At 42.6% G+C, this 18,240-nt stretch overlaps 2 protein-coding genes across 4 annotated transcripts in view; both read left to right on the plus strand.

Moving 5' to 3' along the window:
- LOC128916682 (delphilin-like) overlaps positions 1-8,097 on the plus strand; it is a 57,216-nt gene extending 49,119 nt beyond the window's left edge. Inside the window, exons 18-19 of one of the 2 annotated variants that reach the window (XR_008469033.1) lie at positions 1,601-1,690; positions 5,658-8,097. The gene's annotated coding sequence lies outside the window, so the exon portion shown is untranslated. Of the gene's footprint in view, positions 1-1,600 lie in introns of both variants that reach the window. The other variant, XM_054218654.1, reaches the window with a different exon arrangement.
- A 686-nt stretch (positions 8,098-8,783) lies between these two features.
- Positions 8,784-15,085, plus strand: CBLN4 (cerebellin 4 precursor). 2 transcript variants are annotated; one of them, XM_054218657.1, is made up of 4 exons: positions 8,784-9,196; positions 10,833-10,949; positions 13,768-13,903; positions 13,995-15,085. In XM_054218657.1, the coding sequence occupies exons 1-4, from the start codon at positions 8,921-8,923 to the stop codon at positions 14,201-14,203; spliced, it is 738 nt and encodes a 245-aa protein (XP_054074632.1). In that variant the 5' UTR covers positions 8,784-8,920; the 3' UTR covers positions 14,204-15,085. The 2 variants fall into 2 exon arrangements, with proteins under 2 accessions (XP_054074632.1, XP_054074633.1); XM_054218658.1 differs by having other exon boundaries at positions 13,768-14,128.
- The last annotated feature ends 3,155 nt before the right edge of the window (positions 15,086-18,240 follow it).

Raw genomic sequence — 18,240 nt, forward strand, 5'->3', positions numbered from 1 at the left:
TAAACGATGTTTTAGATACCTGACCAAGGGAAAAAATGCTCATTTCTTTGGATTCATTTTAGAGAGATGCAGGAAAAGCACTAGTTGGGCTTGCTGGAGGCAAGCGAACCTTGGAAGAAACTCCTGCATTGCTTTGCTTTGATTAAAAATCATCACAATATTTAACCAGATTAATCAATTCCCATCTGCTACAAAGGTTAGGCTACTCATACTTTATGTTTATCTCTAAATATTTTGCTATCTTATAGCTGAAAATTATTACCCCAACTAATGAAGTCAGAGATAAATTAAAAAACGAAACCCAAGCATCCTTCCTTCTAAAATTGTCTATTAAGCTTTACTTCCAGACCACTTCGGGTAATGGTATAAATGCAAGAGAAAGTGAAATTTGTTCCTGAATCCTCAAGCAGGCAACCAAGAGACACAGGTATAGTAAAAGACTGCCCAAATAGTTGGGTAAGTTACATAGTATTATTTTTCTTTGGTTGAAAGAATCATTTACTCATTTTCTAACCCACTACCAATTGTGAACTGCAAATATTAGAACTGAATAGACGCTTGATGTTAAATATTTTGCAGATTTAAGTTACGTAAATTACATGCACTCCCTAATTTAGCCCCACAATTTGTAGAAGAAAATGTACATTGAGATTATAATATTTGCTATTCAAATGATCTATTAACCAAAATATTAAGTTAAGAAAGTTACACATTGGTTTGAAAAGATGTGTGCTTTTGGGAAAACGGCAGAAACAAGGTTTGAGATACTGTGTTCTGCCTCTGAAAGACTGAAGTTAAATTTAGACACTTTGAGGTTCTTTTGCATATTCGCGGTCACAAATAATATCTGGAAAGGTCAAATTTTTAGAGAAAGTTTCTAGAAGAATTGGGTCAAATTTTCTCCTCTTCTTCTAGCCCTGCTGATCCCTGTCAAAACAAATGAAAAAGAATAGGAAAAATAAGAGGAAATGGAAGGAAAGTGGGAATGTTGAAAATACCACAACAAAACAAATGTCAAGATATTTCTTTTGAAGCTTGTTCTTCAGAAACTATCCAACATTTAATTATAAAAAGTCTGTAGACAAAACAAACCTCTCTACTTTTCTCAAAGAAGGGATTAATTTGGCCTAAGACCGTTTATTTCTTCAAAGTGGAAAGTTCACTTTTGGGGGTTGATCACCGAGTTGTTTTGTTCCTTTAAACCTTTGCTTTGGTTAATTCATTTTAAAGAAATAATTTATTCACTCAGCTTTGCTCATTTAGGCCTCTCCATCTGGAGCTTTCCTGTGCTTGTTGCACAACTGTGCCATCCCAGCTTGCCTCAACACCAGCCCCTGCCAGCAGCTTGACCACAGCAGGAAGGTTAAAAAAAACCTGTTGGAGGAGTGGAGAATAGTTGTTGGAAGCCTGATACTGGGGAGAAGTAGTAAAAAAAAATGCCATGGCACGGTTCTGTCCCAGTTGCTAAGGTGTTTCTAGAGATTTGGAGGTCTGTGCCCAGCTTTAGAGATCGACCCTTATGATATTTATTCTAAAATGAGAGGAGAGGAACCAGCTACTTGAAGGTACCCTAGTGTGACTTTTATATGTTTCTCAATAGTGTGTGAATGTAGCAGGACCATCCGATATGACCCGTGCTGCAAGGAGGCTGGAAACTACTCTGAGCAGCAAATGGATGCAATGAAAATTGGTAAGTTAAAACCCGAAACCTGTAATATATAAAAAACCAGGTTTTTTTCTTCTGTTAGAGTTGGCACATCTCAATAGATGGCACTAAAAATCCAAATGCGAAGCCACTCCCTGTGGCTTTCTCCCTGAATATCACCACAAGTCTTCCACCCAGTCCTTTAAATATCAAACAAGCAATACAACCAATGGACAGTCTCTTAACTCACTATCTTTGACACTTCTTTTAACGCAAAGTATTCCCGCAGCAACACTATTTTTAGTTTTTCATTGGTTCTTGCTATGAAAACCACTCAGTGAGAAATTTATCTGGGACGAACTCTCCTGAGGGGAGGTAACCTGTGTACCTCAATTGATGTCAAAGGAGATGCACTAAATTACACCACTTCAGGACCTAATTTTTCTGTGGCTTCCTTGACAATAAATTAGCAAAATATATCCACAAAATGTATTCAACAGTTTAAGCTAAATTGACTGCCAGCAGATTGCTGAAGCCTTTACAAACTCCATCCTGAGTTCACTGTAAACACCTTGCTCAGTGAAATGGTTCTGAAGCTCAGAGCAACTAATAAACCATATTGCTTCCCTTCCCTCCTGCTAAAAGGGAAACATTTTCCTGCTAGGCTATTTTTCCGGTTTTCCGACTGTGTCATGTGATTTTATTCCATTTGGGCAAAAAACCCCACACTTCTTGCCTCATTAAAATGCAATTGTAAAGTCTAAGATCATTGCATAGGTCAGCACAGCTCTTCGCAAAATTATTTATTTCATAAAATTGCATAAATGGATCAGGTAAATCAGTTGAAACCATGAAAAAAAAGAGGTTTGTTTTTTTTTTTTGCTAGACATGAACTGAAATGCAATATTAAAATGTGAATTAAATTTTCCTTTATAATAAGTTATATAGCTGCAAGTACATCTTATAAAGGCAGTTAATGTACGTAAGTTGATATTATGGTCGTAGTCCACCAAAGCCCTGTTTTCACAAGAGGGCTAAATCTCTAAGTAAAAGAGATTTACTGGAAATATTTTGAATAAAAAATAAACACAAGAAATAATAAACTATTTGTGGATAGCCCAGCCAAAATTAATGCGGAAGTTTACTGGTATATTGATGTTGCAAACCATTGACTGTTACCCAGGATCTATGAAAGAGTAAAAAGAACCTACAGTTCAAATTTTGCTCTCAGTTTTACACTGATGTAAATCCAGACTAAGTCTATTGGACTCAGTGTAATGGCAGAACTATGGAATATTTCCACATCTATCAAAGAGTAACAGCAGAAACGCGCTGCCGTAAGGAGTCGCAGGATCCGGCCATGAGCATTTCAGACCCTGATTTGCACTTTGTGCTTGGGCCTGAAGTGTGCTGGCGTTTGCAGTACTGGCCAAATAGGAGGTTTGGCTGCGTAGGGAATGCTGACTAAAGACCTGAAATGCCAATGCTGTCAGCATCTCTGAACAGTTTTACCCTTACGCACATGCAGACATCCTGCTGACTTCATTTTCTTAATCACCTCTAAAATTCACACAGAATTTTAAAATTCTGATGGCCATCAAAACACAAATTTGTTATAGCAGAGTGTCAGGGAAATTAAAGAAGCCCAACAAATATAAGTAGACAATGTCTTTTCATTGGTTTCTCTGCTTTGCTGCTGCAGAAAGTTTAAAAAAGTTCTTGAAGATGGAATGGAATGGAATGGAGAGAGGTACATTAAAAATAGGCAAACATACAGAAAAAGCTTACTTAAAAAGCCAAGCAAGGTTGTCTTTTAGATTAAAATAAAGCAAGGAAAATCTAGGTCTGATTCTGCATCTGTCTGAATTAAATAGCAAAACTTTTGTTCGTTTTAGTCATTCCAGCCATATGCATACATACGGCTGAAGATTTTGTTATATTCCTATGGGATCTCTTTACATTTTATGCCTAAATAAATGAAGTGAAATTTACTTCATAAAATATTTACGGAATCTTCTTAAGAACCATTAAGCTCATTAGCCAGGTGAATTCGTTTTTGGATTTGGCCAACACACTGTGTAACTAGCTGCGAGCCACAGGGCCAGCTGTCTAGGAGACGAGTTAGTCTGTACGGGAGCCAGCAGCCAGATGGAGACGACAGCCAACTTAGGAAATACAATATTTAGCCTGAAAGAATGTGGAAAGATGGTAAAAAGTCTGATGACCGAGCTCCATAAACACAGGTTTGAATCACCATCAGTATTCTGCCTTTGAATCCAGCCTTTCTGCCCCCTCTCCCCCCGCCGGTTCCCCCCGCGCCTCCTCGTTAGGATGAGTTCAGCAAAGAGCCAAGGAGCGCAGGACCGGAGCCGGGGTCTCATCCCAGGGGGAGGCTGATGGGTGCTCCACCTGCTCACTACCAAACCGTGTTACACATTTCAGCAAACAGAAAGCTCAGCCTGACAGAAGGGAAATATAATTAGGATAAAGAAAAAAGCAAAGGAGAGGAAGGAGGGCTCCTGTTAGCGAGGGGTTCGGAGGATTCATAAGGCCTCTAGACACAAGCAAGAAGCTCAAAAGCAGGAGAGGAAGTCTGAGGCAGATTATTTCTCCCTTTTGTAAGGCAAATGACTAATTATACAAAGCAAGGGTTTTTTTTCCAAAGAGATTTGAAAAGTATCATGCGATATTGATACAGAAATTGTATTTAATGCAGCTTTACAAGCCAAGAGGTAAAAGAAAATGTAAATGTAAACACGGTGTTTTCTCCTTACTCTCCCTGAGACTCTTCCCTTTGCCAGAAAGATGCCCAAAACACCTGCAGAAAGGTCCTGTGAAAGAGCAAAATACTTCCAACTGGAGATGGTTTTAGGCTTCTATGGTATGTGTCCAGAAAGGGAAAGAAACTCTGAGCCTAATCTAACTGACTTTTCATTCTTGAGCATTGTTGCTATTTATTTTACTCATCCTTCTTTCAAAGGAAGAAAAAAAATAAATCCCTGTTAGAGGGAGCTGGATCAATACTAAGAAATTCTTTGTCGGATGAAATAAGAACAATCATTAACCTTGCTGCTTATGAATTAAATGCAAACTTCACTTTTCAACTCGTCTCTCCAGCATCCCCAGCAAACTTCCCTCCTTTTGTTCAGCAATTAAAATCCAGCCCAACCACCCAAACAAACATTGCTACTAATAACCTTTAAGCTCTCTTCCTGCAGTGTGGGTGGGAAAAAAAGGAGGAGGCATTTCATGATACGGTTCAGGTATTTTGGTGACGGGGGCTCTTCGGTCTGTTTATTTAGGCGTGGATTTGGGGCTGGATTACGTATGTTATTTATAGATCCAATCTCTCTGTTCATGTGAACAAAGTTCGCGGCCGCGCCAGCAGCTCCGCGCCCGTCGATGCGTGGGCTCCCCCCGGCCAAGCCCAGGCCCTGCCTTCTGCACGCAGCTGGCCGCGGGATCAGCCATAACTGCCCGGTTATCAGCTTGGAAATTATTGATAGCAGGCTCTGGTCTCCATTTAAGGGCTTGATCCATTGCCTCCAAGCATTTGCTTTAACTGTCACCATTACTCTCTGAATCGTGATTGGGAGCCACGTCTGAGCAGTCAAAAATTACCTTATCCACAGCATCGTTGAGTGTTATGCTTTTCTTTTGGATGTCTGAGAATGCTAACTTTATTGTAGGTTCTATTAATTTTATTTTTAGGAAGAATTCAATGTTTATTTTCAGTTCAGAATCTGCTCCCTTCTTCATGTGATCTTTATTAGCAGCCTCATTTAATTGGGCTGCCTTCAGATTAGGGTACCACTGATGTGAAAATTAAATGCCATCTGCCAAATCATTTTCTGAAACTGTTGATATTTCTGCAAATGTAATCCACACCGCAGACAGAGTCCACTTCAGTCTCCTTTCCCAGGTGATAAGAAGTATTCATCATTAATGTATGTCTTATGTTATCTGTGCAGACTGACAGTTAGTTCTAAGAGAATTTCTGTTATATTTTCAGGTTTTTCCAGAATAGATTGTATGAGATGAGGAGCACTCAGCTTTTGCAGACTGTGATCTCAAAAGAAGGTTTATAACCGCATGCAAAACGTGTGTGCAAATTTGCTCCTAAACTTGCATTTAACTTTATGGCAGCTGAGCTCTGAAATGAGGTAGCTGTGTTCACGAATGGCTGTAATTAGTTAGCTGCATCCTTCCTCACTAATTTGGTCGTGCAGCTAAAGTAACCTGCACATACAGAAATGCGTGCCCCGCTGCGGGAGAGCAGCACCGGAGCGAGAGGTGCTCCTCAGCCTGGCTTGGTCTGCGCCTCGGCGCCTGCTCTGCGCAAAGCAGGTCCCCGGGTGTTCGGCTGAGAGAAGGGGAACGGGAACGCGGCGTGGCCAGGCCAGGCTTAGCGGGTGCCTGCACCTGCGGCCAAGGAAATAGGAAAGTCAACTTGAGAAAAATCTGATTCAGCTTGTACCTTGCCTCCCTGATCAGTTGGGGTTTTGATATTGTTTTCCTTTTTTTCCCACTTCCTTCATCTGAGTTTTGGCTGTTTTCTGCTTTTTCCATTTTTCCTCCACTACAGAGACAGTTGATGTCATTGTCCACAACAAAATGGAATTAAAACAACTTGTCTGAAATCATTGTAAAGTTTTTAATCTCCAAAAAATGATTGATCTTTTAAAATTGCCAGCAGTTTCGAATTCCAATCTAAATTTATGTACGTGTTATAAATCTATTTGCCGTTGTTTGTGCAGTGTTAAAAGGCTACTCAGCAGCATGAGGTACAGAAGAGTTTTTAAGGAGGAGATGTTGAAATAGTGTGGAATTATTTATACATTTGTATTTATTTACAAAACATTGCGGCACAAAATCTTTTCCTGTTTTCATACTGCTTTGTTCTGCAAGAGTCCTCCAGACAGGTGTGCCTGCGCATCGGCCTAAATCTTTTAATCTGCAGATGCAATTTCTACAAAAGGGACAAAGTTGTGCTGCAAGTATTTGCTTTATTTCTTGTTCCCTTCCCTTGTTTACAGCAAGTGGTACTTCTCAGCTTGACTCTTCTATCCAGCTTTGTTGGTGTCGCTGAATAAGAGGATATTGATGCATTCCTAGAAAACAGTAAAATTCCTTTTTACCTCTTGTGTGGCCAATGGGCTTCCTTAAAACTTGAGTCTGACTTTCTGCATTTTGAAGAGTATTGTATTTGCTGCTAGCTGAAAGGACTGTTGGCTGCTTTATGGCTTCTTGAAGACTTTGCTGAGTTCTGCAGACTTCCTGCTTCGCCCTCAGTTCTCCACGTCAGCTGAAAACCAGTCCCAGCTCACGTTTGCCCACAGAAAGCCTTGGCGTTCAGTAGAGAGTGGGTTTCAGTGCTTTTTATTACTCTTCTTAGTGTCCTGTTGCTTTTTTAATTTCTTTTGGCTGCTAGTGTCCAGATTTATGGCCAGCATTTGTCAGTGCATGGAGCTGAGGTGCTGTGCGAGCTTTCTGTATCCCAAGCCTCCTCCTCTACAGAACGGGAGGCATTGAGATGTCCTGGCATCCACTGCTCCAAAACGGATCAGCAGCTTTCCCAGCTGGGTTTGAAGGGTAGAAAAGCTGCACCCAGATAGACATGGCTCTGGACAAGAAGGGAATGAACGGTGCTGGTGGTTAATGGTTGACATTGGACATATTTGTTGCAAAGCAGTTATAGGCAAAAAAAATTGTTGCACTGAAAGGTATCTATCTAAAAATCATATGCTCAATTTCTTACAAACTATTGGCACTGTGTTGTTGTTTTGGATGGAAATCTGTTTAGCCAGTGCTGCTTCTGGGAGCACTGTATCATTTCTGCCAACGCCTGAAGAGGGTGTAAGTTTCACCGTGAGACTATTTCAAATGGGACCAGGTGATGCAGAAGAGATGTTCTCTAGAAGCCATCAGCAGCACCATACCAGTCACGTTTTTAATAATCTTGAAAAACGTGGGAGTACTACGCTAAGGTAGCTGCTCACTCTTCCAATCCTTTCAGCACACATCAAAAAAAGAAACACTAGACAGAGATGTCTAATCAAAATACTACCAGAAGCTGCCATTTGGCAGCACCATGAGGTGGTACCTGGCAACGTTAATTCTCAAAGAGCAGACAGCAAAGTCCTATCAGAGATCTAAGTGTGTAAGTGACTGGCTTTGAGGAGGGCTGCTTCCCTCCTGGCTGCGTGACGGGCAATCAGTGGCAGCGTGCACGGGGTTGGGGTGTCATGCCCAAACGCAAGCTGCAAATACACACACAGGAGGTCTCTGCCCTGGGAGGTTCCTCCAGGTTTAGATGCCGCCTTTCAACCAGGCTGCAGTTCTTTTCCCCTGCTCCTTTTGAAAACGGGGGACGTGGCAATGTTCTGTTGATTTCCCTTTGGCTTTGTAGCTGCTTAAAAAGTTGCCTGGGAAGACAAGCGTGTGTGTCTGCGTTAGGGGGCAATTCCAAGAGAAGGGTCTCTAGTAATGAAGCGTCGTATTTGCCCAGCTAGGTGAGAGCTGGGCAGGTTTGTTATGACATAACTCTTTGGGGGGGGGGGGGGTTGTGGCAGAGAAAGGTGGAGAGAGAAAGAGAGAGAGAGAAAACTGGTGTCTGCAGCACCCCGGCAGTGATATCAGACACAGGATCTGGCAGCTTTGGGGTAAGCTACCACCTCTCCGCTCCACCGCTCAGAGCATCCTGGATCTCCAGCTCAAAGGGGAGAGCGAGCCAGCAGCGGCAATCATGGCAACGTCAAATGGTTTTATTTCTTCATGACCTCTCTCTTCTCCTCTCTCTCATCAATAATCCACCTGAGGGCTTTTTTTCCCCACCCTCACCCCCCTCCTAACTCTCTTTTTTGATGTGGAGAGAGGGGAGAAAAGGGGGCACTGGAAAGTGTTTATTTTGTTCGGCAGCTTTTTGCGGCGTGTTTTAAAGAGCTCGTGAAAGGACCCGTGTAAAGAAAGCAAGAAAGAAGGGAAAAAAAAAAAAAAAAGCCACGAAGTGGTGGCGGGGGGGAGGAGGAGAAGAGAAGAAGGAGAGGAAAAAAGAGACAGAGGGAAGAAGCCGGAGGAAAGAAGACTTTCAGCGCGGCGTTGCCGGGAGGTGCGGGTGTGTGTGCGCGGGTGTGTGTGTGGGGGTGTGTGTGTGTGTGTGCGGGTGTGCGTGCGGGTGTGTGTGTGTGTGCGGGGGGAGCGGCTGCCGGCGCTGCCTCCCGCTGGTGCGCGGCGCGGTGGCCGGAGCGGGGCGCGGAGCGGCCGCGGGTGCGGACCATGGGCTGGCGGCTGCTGCCCGCCGTCCTGCTGGCCCTGGCGCTGGGCGGCCCCGCGGCGCGGGCGCAGAACGACACGGAGCCCATCGTCCTGGAGGGCAAGTGCCTGGTGGTCTGCGACTCCAACCCGGCCACCGACGCCAAGGGCTCGTCCTCCTCCCCGCTGGGCATCTCCGTGCGGGCGGCCAACTCCAAGGTCGCCTTCTCGGCCGTCAGGAGCACCAACCACGAACCCTCCGAGATGAGCAACAAGACGCGCATCATCTACTTCGACCAGGTGAGCGGCGGGGCCGGGGGGGGATCCCCGCGGGGCCGGGGTGCCCGTGCCCCCCTCCGGGACGCGATCAACAGGTGCCGCCGCCCGCTCCCCCCGAGGCCCCCTCCCACTTCGCCCGTTTCCTTAATTCCGGCAGAAAAGTTGGGGTGCGGGGGGCGGCTGCCTGCGGGGAGCCCCTGCGGAGCCCCCGCGCCCCGAAGCTGCAGAAACGGAGGGGCCGGGCAGGTGGTACCTGGAGGCTCGGGGATAGCCGGGGCCACCGCCCCCGCGGAGGGCATGTCACGCCCCGCAGGAGTTCGCCACTTGCCCCCCGGGGACGGGGCGGCCGCCGTCGGGGCCGCGGGGGCCGGGCGCTCCCCGGGGGCCGCCGGCTGCGCGGTGGATGGGTCCAAGTAAGTTATTGGGGTGGAGCGGAGCCCAGCGGGTCCCCGAGCGGCCGCCGCGGGTCTTTGCCGCGGTGAGGGGCGGCCGGAGAGGCGGGGGCAGCAGCCGGGCTGTGCCAGCGGGCGAGGACGGGGCCCGGGGTTTGCTCAGGTGCAAGCAGCCTACGCAGGTTTTAGACGGCTTGTGCGGCCTTTGAGAGGGGAAAGAGGAACAAACGTTGCGGAAAAATCATTTAACTTTTCCGTAACAGTCACAGGTTCATTGTACAGCCCCGCTCAGCTCAGTCACTAATATTAAAATACAGACGCCAGCACACATCTCATATGCCAGCTCCTGTCCTAGGGCAAGCCCCAGGTAATTGAGACTGGTGGTTATTTTGCTTCCTATACCGTATCATAATGAGCAGTAAATTGTCGTGACAACTGAAGGCGGATATGTCACGTAGCTTATTGCTAGCAATGTAAATTACCCTAACTTCATGGACATTCCTACTAGCTTTCTAGGGCTGTGTCTGGCATAAAGGAGCCTGAAAATACAAATTAAAAATAAAGCATAACTAAGTGGAAAGAAAGAAAAATGTAGTCATTAAAGAAGATATTTAGCATATGGATGATGCAGTCGTTTAATATGTTCCGCTCTGTTACTTGTCTCTGTTTAATCAAACCCAAATTATTATTAGTGCTTACAAAACAAATAAAGCAGCCAAGGCTCACAGCCAGTTTTTGCTCAGATGCCAGGTATTCCAGTAACTCAGTCTGACTATAAACTGGTGAATGAATTATATCATTCACATACAATCTTCCTCTCACAGCTTGAGACTTTCAGGAAGATGGAGTTGACTTGACCATTGGTTTTTAGCCAAAACCAATATGCCACTCCCTGAATTAGTGTTTTGATGTCATTTTTAGGGAATGATGAGCAAAACCGTTTTTTCTTAATCTTCTCTAAACATGTATAGAAGAAAGGTCCTGCAGGTATGATACAGTAGCAGGTATGATACAGTAGCAGGTATGATATGGTAGCAAAGTAAGACGTATTTTCCACCCTACTTTATTAATAATAAAGTTGTACTATAAATATAACTAAATATCCATTTTTATGAGTAATATTGCAACTTAATTGAGAGAACAATGAATAAAACAGCATAGATGTAGATTAAAAAATTTCCATGGGTGAATGGTTTTTAGTCTGTATTTTTTATTTAGCACTGAATACCTGTACTAATTCCCATGCTGTATTTTGTTGTTTGTAGATCCTAGTAAATGTGGGCAATTTTTTCACGTTGGAGTCCGTCTTTGTAGCACCAAGAAAAGGAATTTACAGTTTCAGTTTTCACGTAATTAAAGTCTACCAGAGTCAAACAATTCAGGTACGTTGATCAAATACGACTACAAACTCTCTTACTTAAATTGTTTATTTAGAATAGGATCTTACCTGAACACAAGAGTATTTGAAATACTTTCAAGGAAAAATAGCTTAGTTTAAAGCAAGCTGTGGCACAGAGTTCCTAACAGTACAGTGAATACATTTAAACTGAACAGCTGTAGTAAGGCAAGATCCTCACCTCGGATAAATTGCCGTAGCTTCACTTCTACACCGTAACTGACTATCTGGGGTGATATAAAGTATTAAGTAGAATGAATCACCCAAGAGTAAAAGAGAGCTCTAAAATCCATTTAATTGCATAAATACTATATCAGAGTCATATTTTGCTACTGGTTAAACTCACTGCCTCGAACACAGGAGTTCCGGGGATATGTACCAGATTTCATCATTTTTGTAACACTTTGTGAGCTGGCTGACAGCTGGTGATGCCAGGTATGTGTTTACGACACCAGTCTGCTGTGGACCGAGGTTAGTTAAGGTGGCCTACTTGTTCTATACTACACCGACATGTTATACCTCTACAGGGATGTCTTCTAGGGAACCTTTTTAGCGGTTTAAACTTTTTTTTCACCATATAATACATAAAAGATGTGTCATATATTAAAAATAAAAAAAGAGTGATTCTGCACTTTCTTCTGTAGCCTAATAGCAGCTGAACTACCTAATTAAATACAAGTATGTACTAGCTTAGAGGAAAAGCCTTTAAGTTCCTGAACAACCCCTCACTGAGACAACAGTAAATTTGTTAAGCTACATTCCTTAATCTTCATGCCAGGTCATGCAATTTCTGTGACATACATACTGGCTTTCTAGATCTGGAATAACATCTGTGGCTCCCCTTGTTTCCCCCCATGAGACCACCAGGTTCATAGAAGTATCTGATGTTTTTCCCCTGATGTGTCTTGCTCCTGAATATGGTTTTCAGTGTAGAAGGCTGAGATGAAACTGTTTTCTGCAGGAGGAGTGATCAGCCATTTCTTTGTGGCAGCTCTGGCTTTGGGTTGCCGGTAAAGCTCCTGAGAAAAGCATAAATGGTAGAGACGGCAGAGAAAGGCAGCGCGAGACACAGTCATATCCCTGGTGAAATTTGCCTTCAGTTTACAATAGGAAATCATGGTTTCATTCAGGTCGATGACAGAAGTCTTAAATGAAATATTGACCTCTTGAAAATCTCTGTAATGAGCTCATAAGCGATTTACTGTGCTCAGACTTCGTTCCTTTCACTCTCTTAAATGCTGAAGGTTGAAATGGCCTAGAATAACTATATGTCAGCCAGCCACACTGGATTTAAAATACATATTGCCAAGAAAGATCTCAAGGCTTGGATTCTGGAAGTCCAGTGCGGACTTCGGTGTTTCACATACGAGGTACTCAAACCTGGGAGGCTGGGGCTCGTAACAGGGCATGTTACAACCGGTGACATGGCCTGAAATCTTTCATAGATCAAGAGTTTCTAAAGTGATGGACAAGTTTTGCTGGCTCTATTTTGGCATAGTTAATGTGAAACCATCTGGTGCAAACCTGTGATGTGTCTTCTGCTGTGATTCAAAATAGCCGTGAGATGATCTGCAGGGAAACCTGACTTAGAGATGGTACAGAAGGAGTGAGATAAACCAAAACCAAGCAATGAGTAAACTCTTGATGCCCTTTTTTTGTGTGTGTGATAACTAGGGGGGAGGACTGAAAGCCATTGCAGTGGAGCAAACCAGCTCGAGTCTCAGCCACACGCAGACTTAAACACCACTGAATCACCTGAAGGCTTCCCACATACGTGATGTTACCCTGCCCCCTGGAACATCTGTTAGTGCCATTAAATATCATTAAACTGAAATTGGTTCCCTGGGGACATCTGATTAAGTGGATTTCCCAGATAGGTGAATCCCAAATCAGGGCCAGATTCTCCTGCCCTGACTTATGCTGAGCACTAATTTATGCTGTGGCGACTCCCATTAAAATTAATGGGAGCATATGCAAGGCCAGCATAGTTGATATGAATAAGCATTTCATAATTCACCCCTCTATGACTGCATTATAGCTGCTTAAAAAGAAAAGCAGAAGAAAGCTGATAGTTTGCCACTGGGGAAATGAAAAATGCCTGGATCTGTCCGTTCCCCCAGCCCCTGCCCATCTTTATTTACAGAGTGCCTGTGTGACGTTGCTTGCAGAGCAGACTGACTTTCAGAAGTGTTTTATAGGAAAATGGATTCGGTACCAAAACACGGCGCAGTGGTTCATAAAGCTAGAGGTCTGTTCTAGACTTTAAAACGAAGCTGCCGTCGGTAATGGGAGGGACACACAGTTCGCTCTCAGTGAAGTGGAAGCTCCCAGCCCACTGCAGCAGCTCCGACAGCTCATTAGGTGCCTCTGTCACCGCTCTGGGTGCCTAAGGCTCTTGAAAACGTCTTCTTTGCTAGTGCATGTCTGACTAACCCGTGAGCTAGGCAAAGTGAAACAAATGGTAATACCTCACAGTTCCACATCGCCGGAGAGTTACAACCACCAATGTGCCCAGGCAACAGATGAAAGCAATGTCGCGTTACCTTTCACAGCGGCTGGGCCCGGACCATGGCACGCAGTGGAGAGCGTTCCACCGACTTCGCTCAGCTGCAGCCATGAAACACGAATGCGCTTGCACGCTCCAAAAAAAAGTAATTCTTAGTTTAAAACAACAACAACAACAACAGCCACAAAGCAGTGAAGACTGGGACCTTAGCAGACCTCTTACACTGTAGTTAATATTCAGTGATAGTTCTTGATGTTTTTCTGTTAATTAGAGCTTTTCAGCGGTTTTTCTCTTGTAGGTTAATTTGATGCTAAATGGAAAGCCAGTCATTTCTGCTTTTGCCGGGGACAAGGACGTCACACGTGAAGCTGCCACTAATGGAGTCCTGCTCTATCTAGACAAGGAGGATAAGGTTTATCTGAAATTGGAGAAAGGTAATCTGGTCGGTGGATGGCAGTATTCTACGTTTTCTGGCTTTCTGGTCTTTCCCCTGTAAAAGTCAATTTTCCTGTGACATTCATCCAGGTGTGGACTCATCATTGCCTCTGTTACATGAAGATAATTTTATCATCACGGGATTGATGTTTCTTTATTGGTTTTTCATGGGTGAATATGGATTCTCTTTATGGATTTTGGCCCCATCCGAACTACTCAGAAGTTTCACAGAATTTTGTGTGTTTAAATACGATATATTTGGATTGAGACTAAAGCAGACAATAAATATCTATGCTTAATGTTACAGTCTAAAGCTGCCTGCAAGATTTATTCAGATTTCATTTACTGGACTTATCGGATTCATGGGAGAAGTGGATTTTCTTTGATTATGAAAAGACTGGCAACCAGGTCTATAATTTAGGAGAGTTTGAGTTCAGACTTCAATCAAGAGTTAGTGTGTTGCTGCCAAAGAACTGTATATTGATATATCGGTCATACATGTTTTTGTCACTGGGACTTAACTGACATGATCTATTCCATTGTCTTGAGAAAGGTAATTATTATTGATAAGTGGTTGACTTTAATTCTCCTCTGCGTGTAGTGTGTTGGACAGTTCACCCATATATTTATGCTCTGTCACCGGTCACAATCAAGTCCAGCTTCCATAAAGCTAAGAGGTTACGGTTGTATTTCAGTTGGATATTCTTTTCCACGTGCTGTTTTCTAAAAAGAAGAGCAGTTTATAACCATTAAGAAAAATATTCTTACCAGGGTTAAAGGTGATCATTCAGGCACAACTTTGCAGAACAGCTTTGCCCTGCAGGAAATCTCACACTTGTTCTTCAATTTTAATTAACATGATTGATAATAACTGCTCTATTAAAAACCTAAGGGATTCCTTCCTTAGACGCAACCACTTTATTAGCTGGAGATGAGATCCCCTTGTTTGTAATTATGTCTATTTTTCAAACCTTCTGTTGTGTTAAAGGTATCATCTGGTTTTGCCTTAACTCCACAACTGTATAAGATTTTAGATCATATGTTTAACAGATATTAAATCCAAATAGCCGGTACCTAACTTGGTGCAATATCTTTTTGGCTTTTTGTACAGGTCATATGAATTCATAAAATTATTTATTATATCACTGTTACATAATAAAGATTAATATATGTTAGCTGAATTTTTGACCTTTGGATTTTGGAAGTCACTTCATGCTATTTTTTTATTGGATAGAATTATTATATGCAAAGTGAAAGCTTTTGGGATTCACCAAAAATGTCCTGGGAAGCAGGCAAACTCTTATAGTTTAGTCTGGCAGAATCCTAGAGGTAATCAGAATGATCTAAAAATAACCTATGCATTTTATTTAAAAAACATTTAGGCAGAAATCCTGGCTTCGCTGAAGTTAGTGTTAAGAATCACATTGATTCCAAAGAATTTTGGACGAGACGTGCTTTAGGTTTTGCCATCAGCATTAAAATCCAGTGCCATCAAATTGAATATCAATTAAAAATGATTTTCACAGGCACTGCTAATGAGACCTCCATCCCTCATGCCCAAACTATACACTGAATTCGATGGGTATTTGTGCCTTGCATATCATAAAGTATATGGTTCTAAATTAAAAAAACAGTACATACTTGAGAATGTTCTGGATGGAGGCATATCCAGCAATCTGAGACCTTCTCTAAAAGCCATTTTAGGCTTGGATTTGCTGTTTTAGGTAATCTGTTTCCAATTTCTTCACTTGTTAGCCAAGTGCAGTGTAGGATATTGCTCGAAGCGCTCTAAATGGATATTTCACTGATATAAAGTCTAATGTATGGCTGGTTGATGCTCCTGATAAAAATGTCAGGGGATCAGCGGCACAGAATTGTGCCCAAATTCCTTATTTTTCTGGATCCAACATGCAGGATTTTTGGGGGAATTCCAGGAGGATAGGTGGGTGCATCTGCACCCCTATGGGATACGTCAGATGAGGAGGTGATTTGTTAGACACGGTATCGTTTCTGTACAGACCACTGCAGGCTGGGAGGAAGTGCAAAGACATGGCAAGAAGGCGAATGATTTCCATTGCTGAAAAACAGAAAGTTCTCCATTGTGACTAATCAAAATGTAACACCACTGTACCCCAAAAGTATGTGTATATACATGTATATCTAAAAACCCCTGGGATTGCAGCACGTGCTATGCATGATGTTATACAAAGGTTATTTGTGACAAGAGTTTATTTCAGAGGAGAACATCGGTATTTTGTGTAAAACCAGTAAAAGCTGAAAGGTCACCTTACCCATTGGTATATGTGTTCCTACACAGACAGAAGAAAGACGGTATTAAAGGTGTCAGTATACTTTTCAGAATGATCAAATGTAGCTAACTTCTTTAGTTTGTAAACATATGATCTTAAAAGCTGCCTTTAGCATTCAGCAATAATACTGAACTATCTTAATATACTGTTGATTTCCCCTTGGCAAAACATTTCTGATTGCTTCAGAGTCATTAACGGTTATTTAAACTTTAACTAGAGTCGAGGAAGTTATTCAATTAAGGAGATACATTCTGATGGAAATGTCCTAAATTTTTCTCCTCAGCCTCTAAAATCAGAATTACTAACTAATTATTTTGCTAGTTAAAGGAAAAAAGAAAGGTTTCAGAGACATCCCTGTAAAACAGCTTGTGTTGTCTTCACACCGCTGAGCACCGACTCCACTCAGAGGTGGCCTCTGGAGATGGGAACGGCACTCCCCGTCTCTTAGCTCACGTTTGAACATTTTAATAAGAATGAACTGTGGGGTTTTTTAGATGACAATTTGAGCTCCTTTCCAGATCTTGAGCTCATTTTCATTGCGTCGTCCCACCCTTCAGTTATGTCAGTAGGAGTTTCTCCCCGAAGAGGTAACGCTAGCCGAGGTGGAGCTGGGTCTGGCAACTCCCGCTTTTCTTCTCTCTCTTTCCCCATTCCTTTTCCTTCCGTCTTTCTGTGTTAATGCTACAGTAGTTTTCTTGTTCAGAAGCAACAGCTCAGGAGACCCTTCAAATTTCAAAGGGTATTTAAGATTAGAGGCTTGATTTTTTTTAAAAAAAGAACTTTAAACTCCATCGAGCTGCACTGTAAAGGTTAGAGCTGCATTTCTGATCCTGTTGAATTTGATGACACGAGGCTTATTGATTCTGGTGAGGGCAGAATTTCCCACTCCGTGTGCGTCCCTGCTACAGAGCATGCCGAGGATCTACACCCACACCCTTCAACATACACCCACTTTGCAGCCAACTGTGTAGCTTATATGGAAGGCTGAGGGTGCAAGAAAATTTGCTGGCCATGCATGGAGATTAATTTATATATTATCAGTGATCTCTTTACAAAGGAGATTAGTATTTTTACTGTTTAATCTATATTTCATTTATATTTCTATTTTATTCATATTTTATTACAAAACTATGGGGAAAAAAATGAACCATATTATCCTCCTCAGGTGATGTAAATATTTTTTGGTAGAGCCAGGAATCCCCTGGTCTCCTGGATTCATCCTGTGTAGAAACTGCTTAGTTCTGTTGAATGCTGTTTGCCATGAAGGGCTTAGGCTATATACGCCAAATGACTGTGGAGCCAAAAAAGATGCCGTTTAAAAGACTCTGGGTAACCGAAGTGTTTTTGGAGCAGGCGCTGAGGTAGCTTTGAACATTTCACAAGCAGTTTTGTATTTACATAAAAAGGAAAAACTAACTTTGAGGCATAGAGAAGGAAAACCTGATATTTCTTTTTTTTAAAAGCAACGTTATGTATTTGTTTTGCGTTATGTCATTTTCAAGTAGCATGGGAACATTTTCTGAGTGTTAATTAAATTACTTTGGCCAGGTCATGGCAGAGTAAATATTGCAGCCTCAGGGTTACGACTGGGAAAAGGGAGCCGGGGCCTGGGAAATGAGCGGCGCCGTACGCAGAGTGCCACCTCAGCCACTGCTGGAGCTTGGTCCCGCTCACTTTGCCAAGTTGCTCCTTTTTCTGATACAAGGCATTTTTTTAAAAAACAAAGGATGTTTTTGGAGTGAATGGCATATTGCTGTATTTCCTCTTCCATATTATTTCTAGAAAGATGAATGCAGTGAAACAGGACGTTTTTAAATGCCCCAAGAAACTCACAATTAGCTGTCATCAACTCTGTCTTTTTTTTTCTTTTTGCAAGCTCCCAAAGGAACACATCTGCAGTATGTATAGTGTTTTTACAAGCAGGTTTTAGGATAGAGAAGATAAATGCAAGAAGCAGTATGTCATAATCACAACAAGGAAGCCGAACCATTAACGTGAAATATGGGCTGAAGCAGAGAAGCAGATAT

Source organism: Rissa tridactyla, chromosome 12 (assembly GCF_028500815.1).
Source record: "Rissa tridactyla isolate bRisTri1 chromosome 12, bRisTri1.patW.cur.20221130, whole genome shotgun sequence".
NCBI lineage: Eukaryota > Metazoa > Chordata > Aves > Charadriiformes > Laridae > Rissa > Rissa tridactyla.

Coding starts and splice junctions, on each gene's coding strand:
- CBLN4 (XM_054218657.1), top strand. CDS start 8,921: ATGGGCTGGCGGCTGCTGCCCGCCGTCCTGCTGGCCCTGGCGCTGGGC. Junction 9,197..10,832: donor GCATCATCTACTTCGACCAG/GTGAGCGGCGGG, acceptor TGTTGTTTGTAG/ATCCTAGTAAATGTGGGCAA. Junction 10,950..13,767: donor ACCAGAGTCAAACAATTCAG/GTACGTTGATCA, acceptor TTTCTCTTGTAG/GTTAATTTGATGCTAAATGG.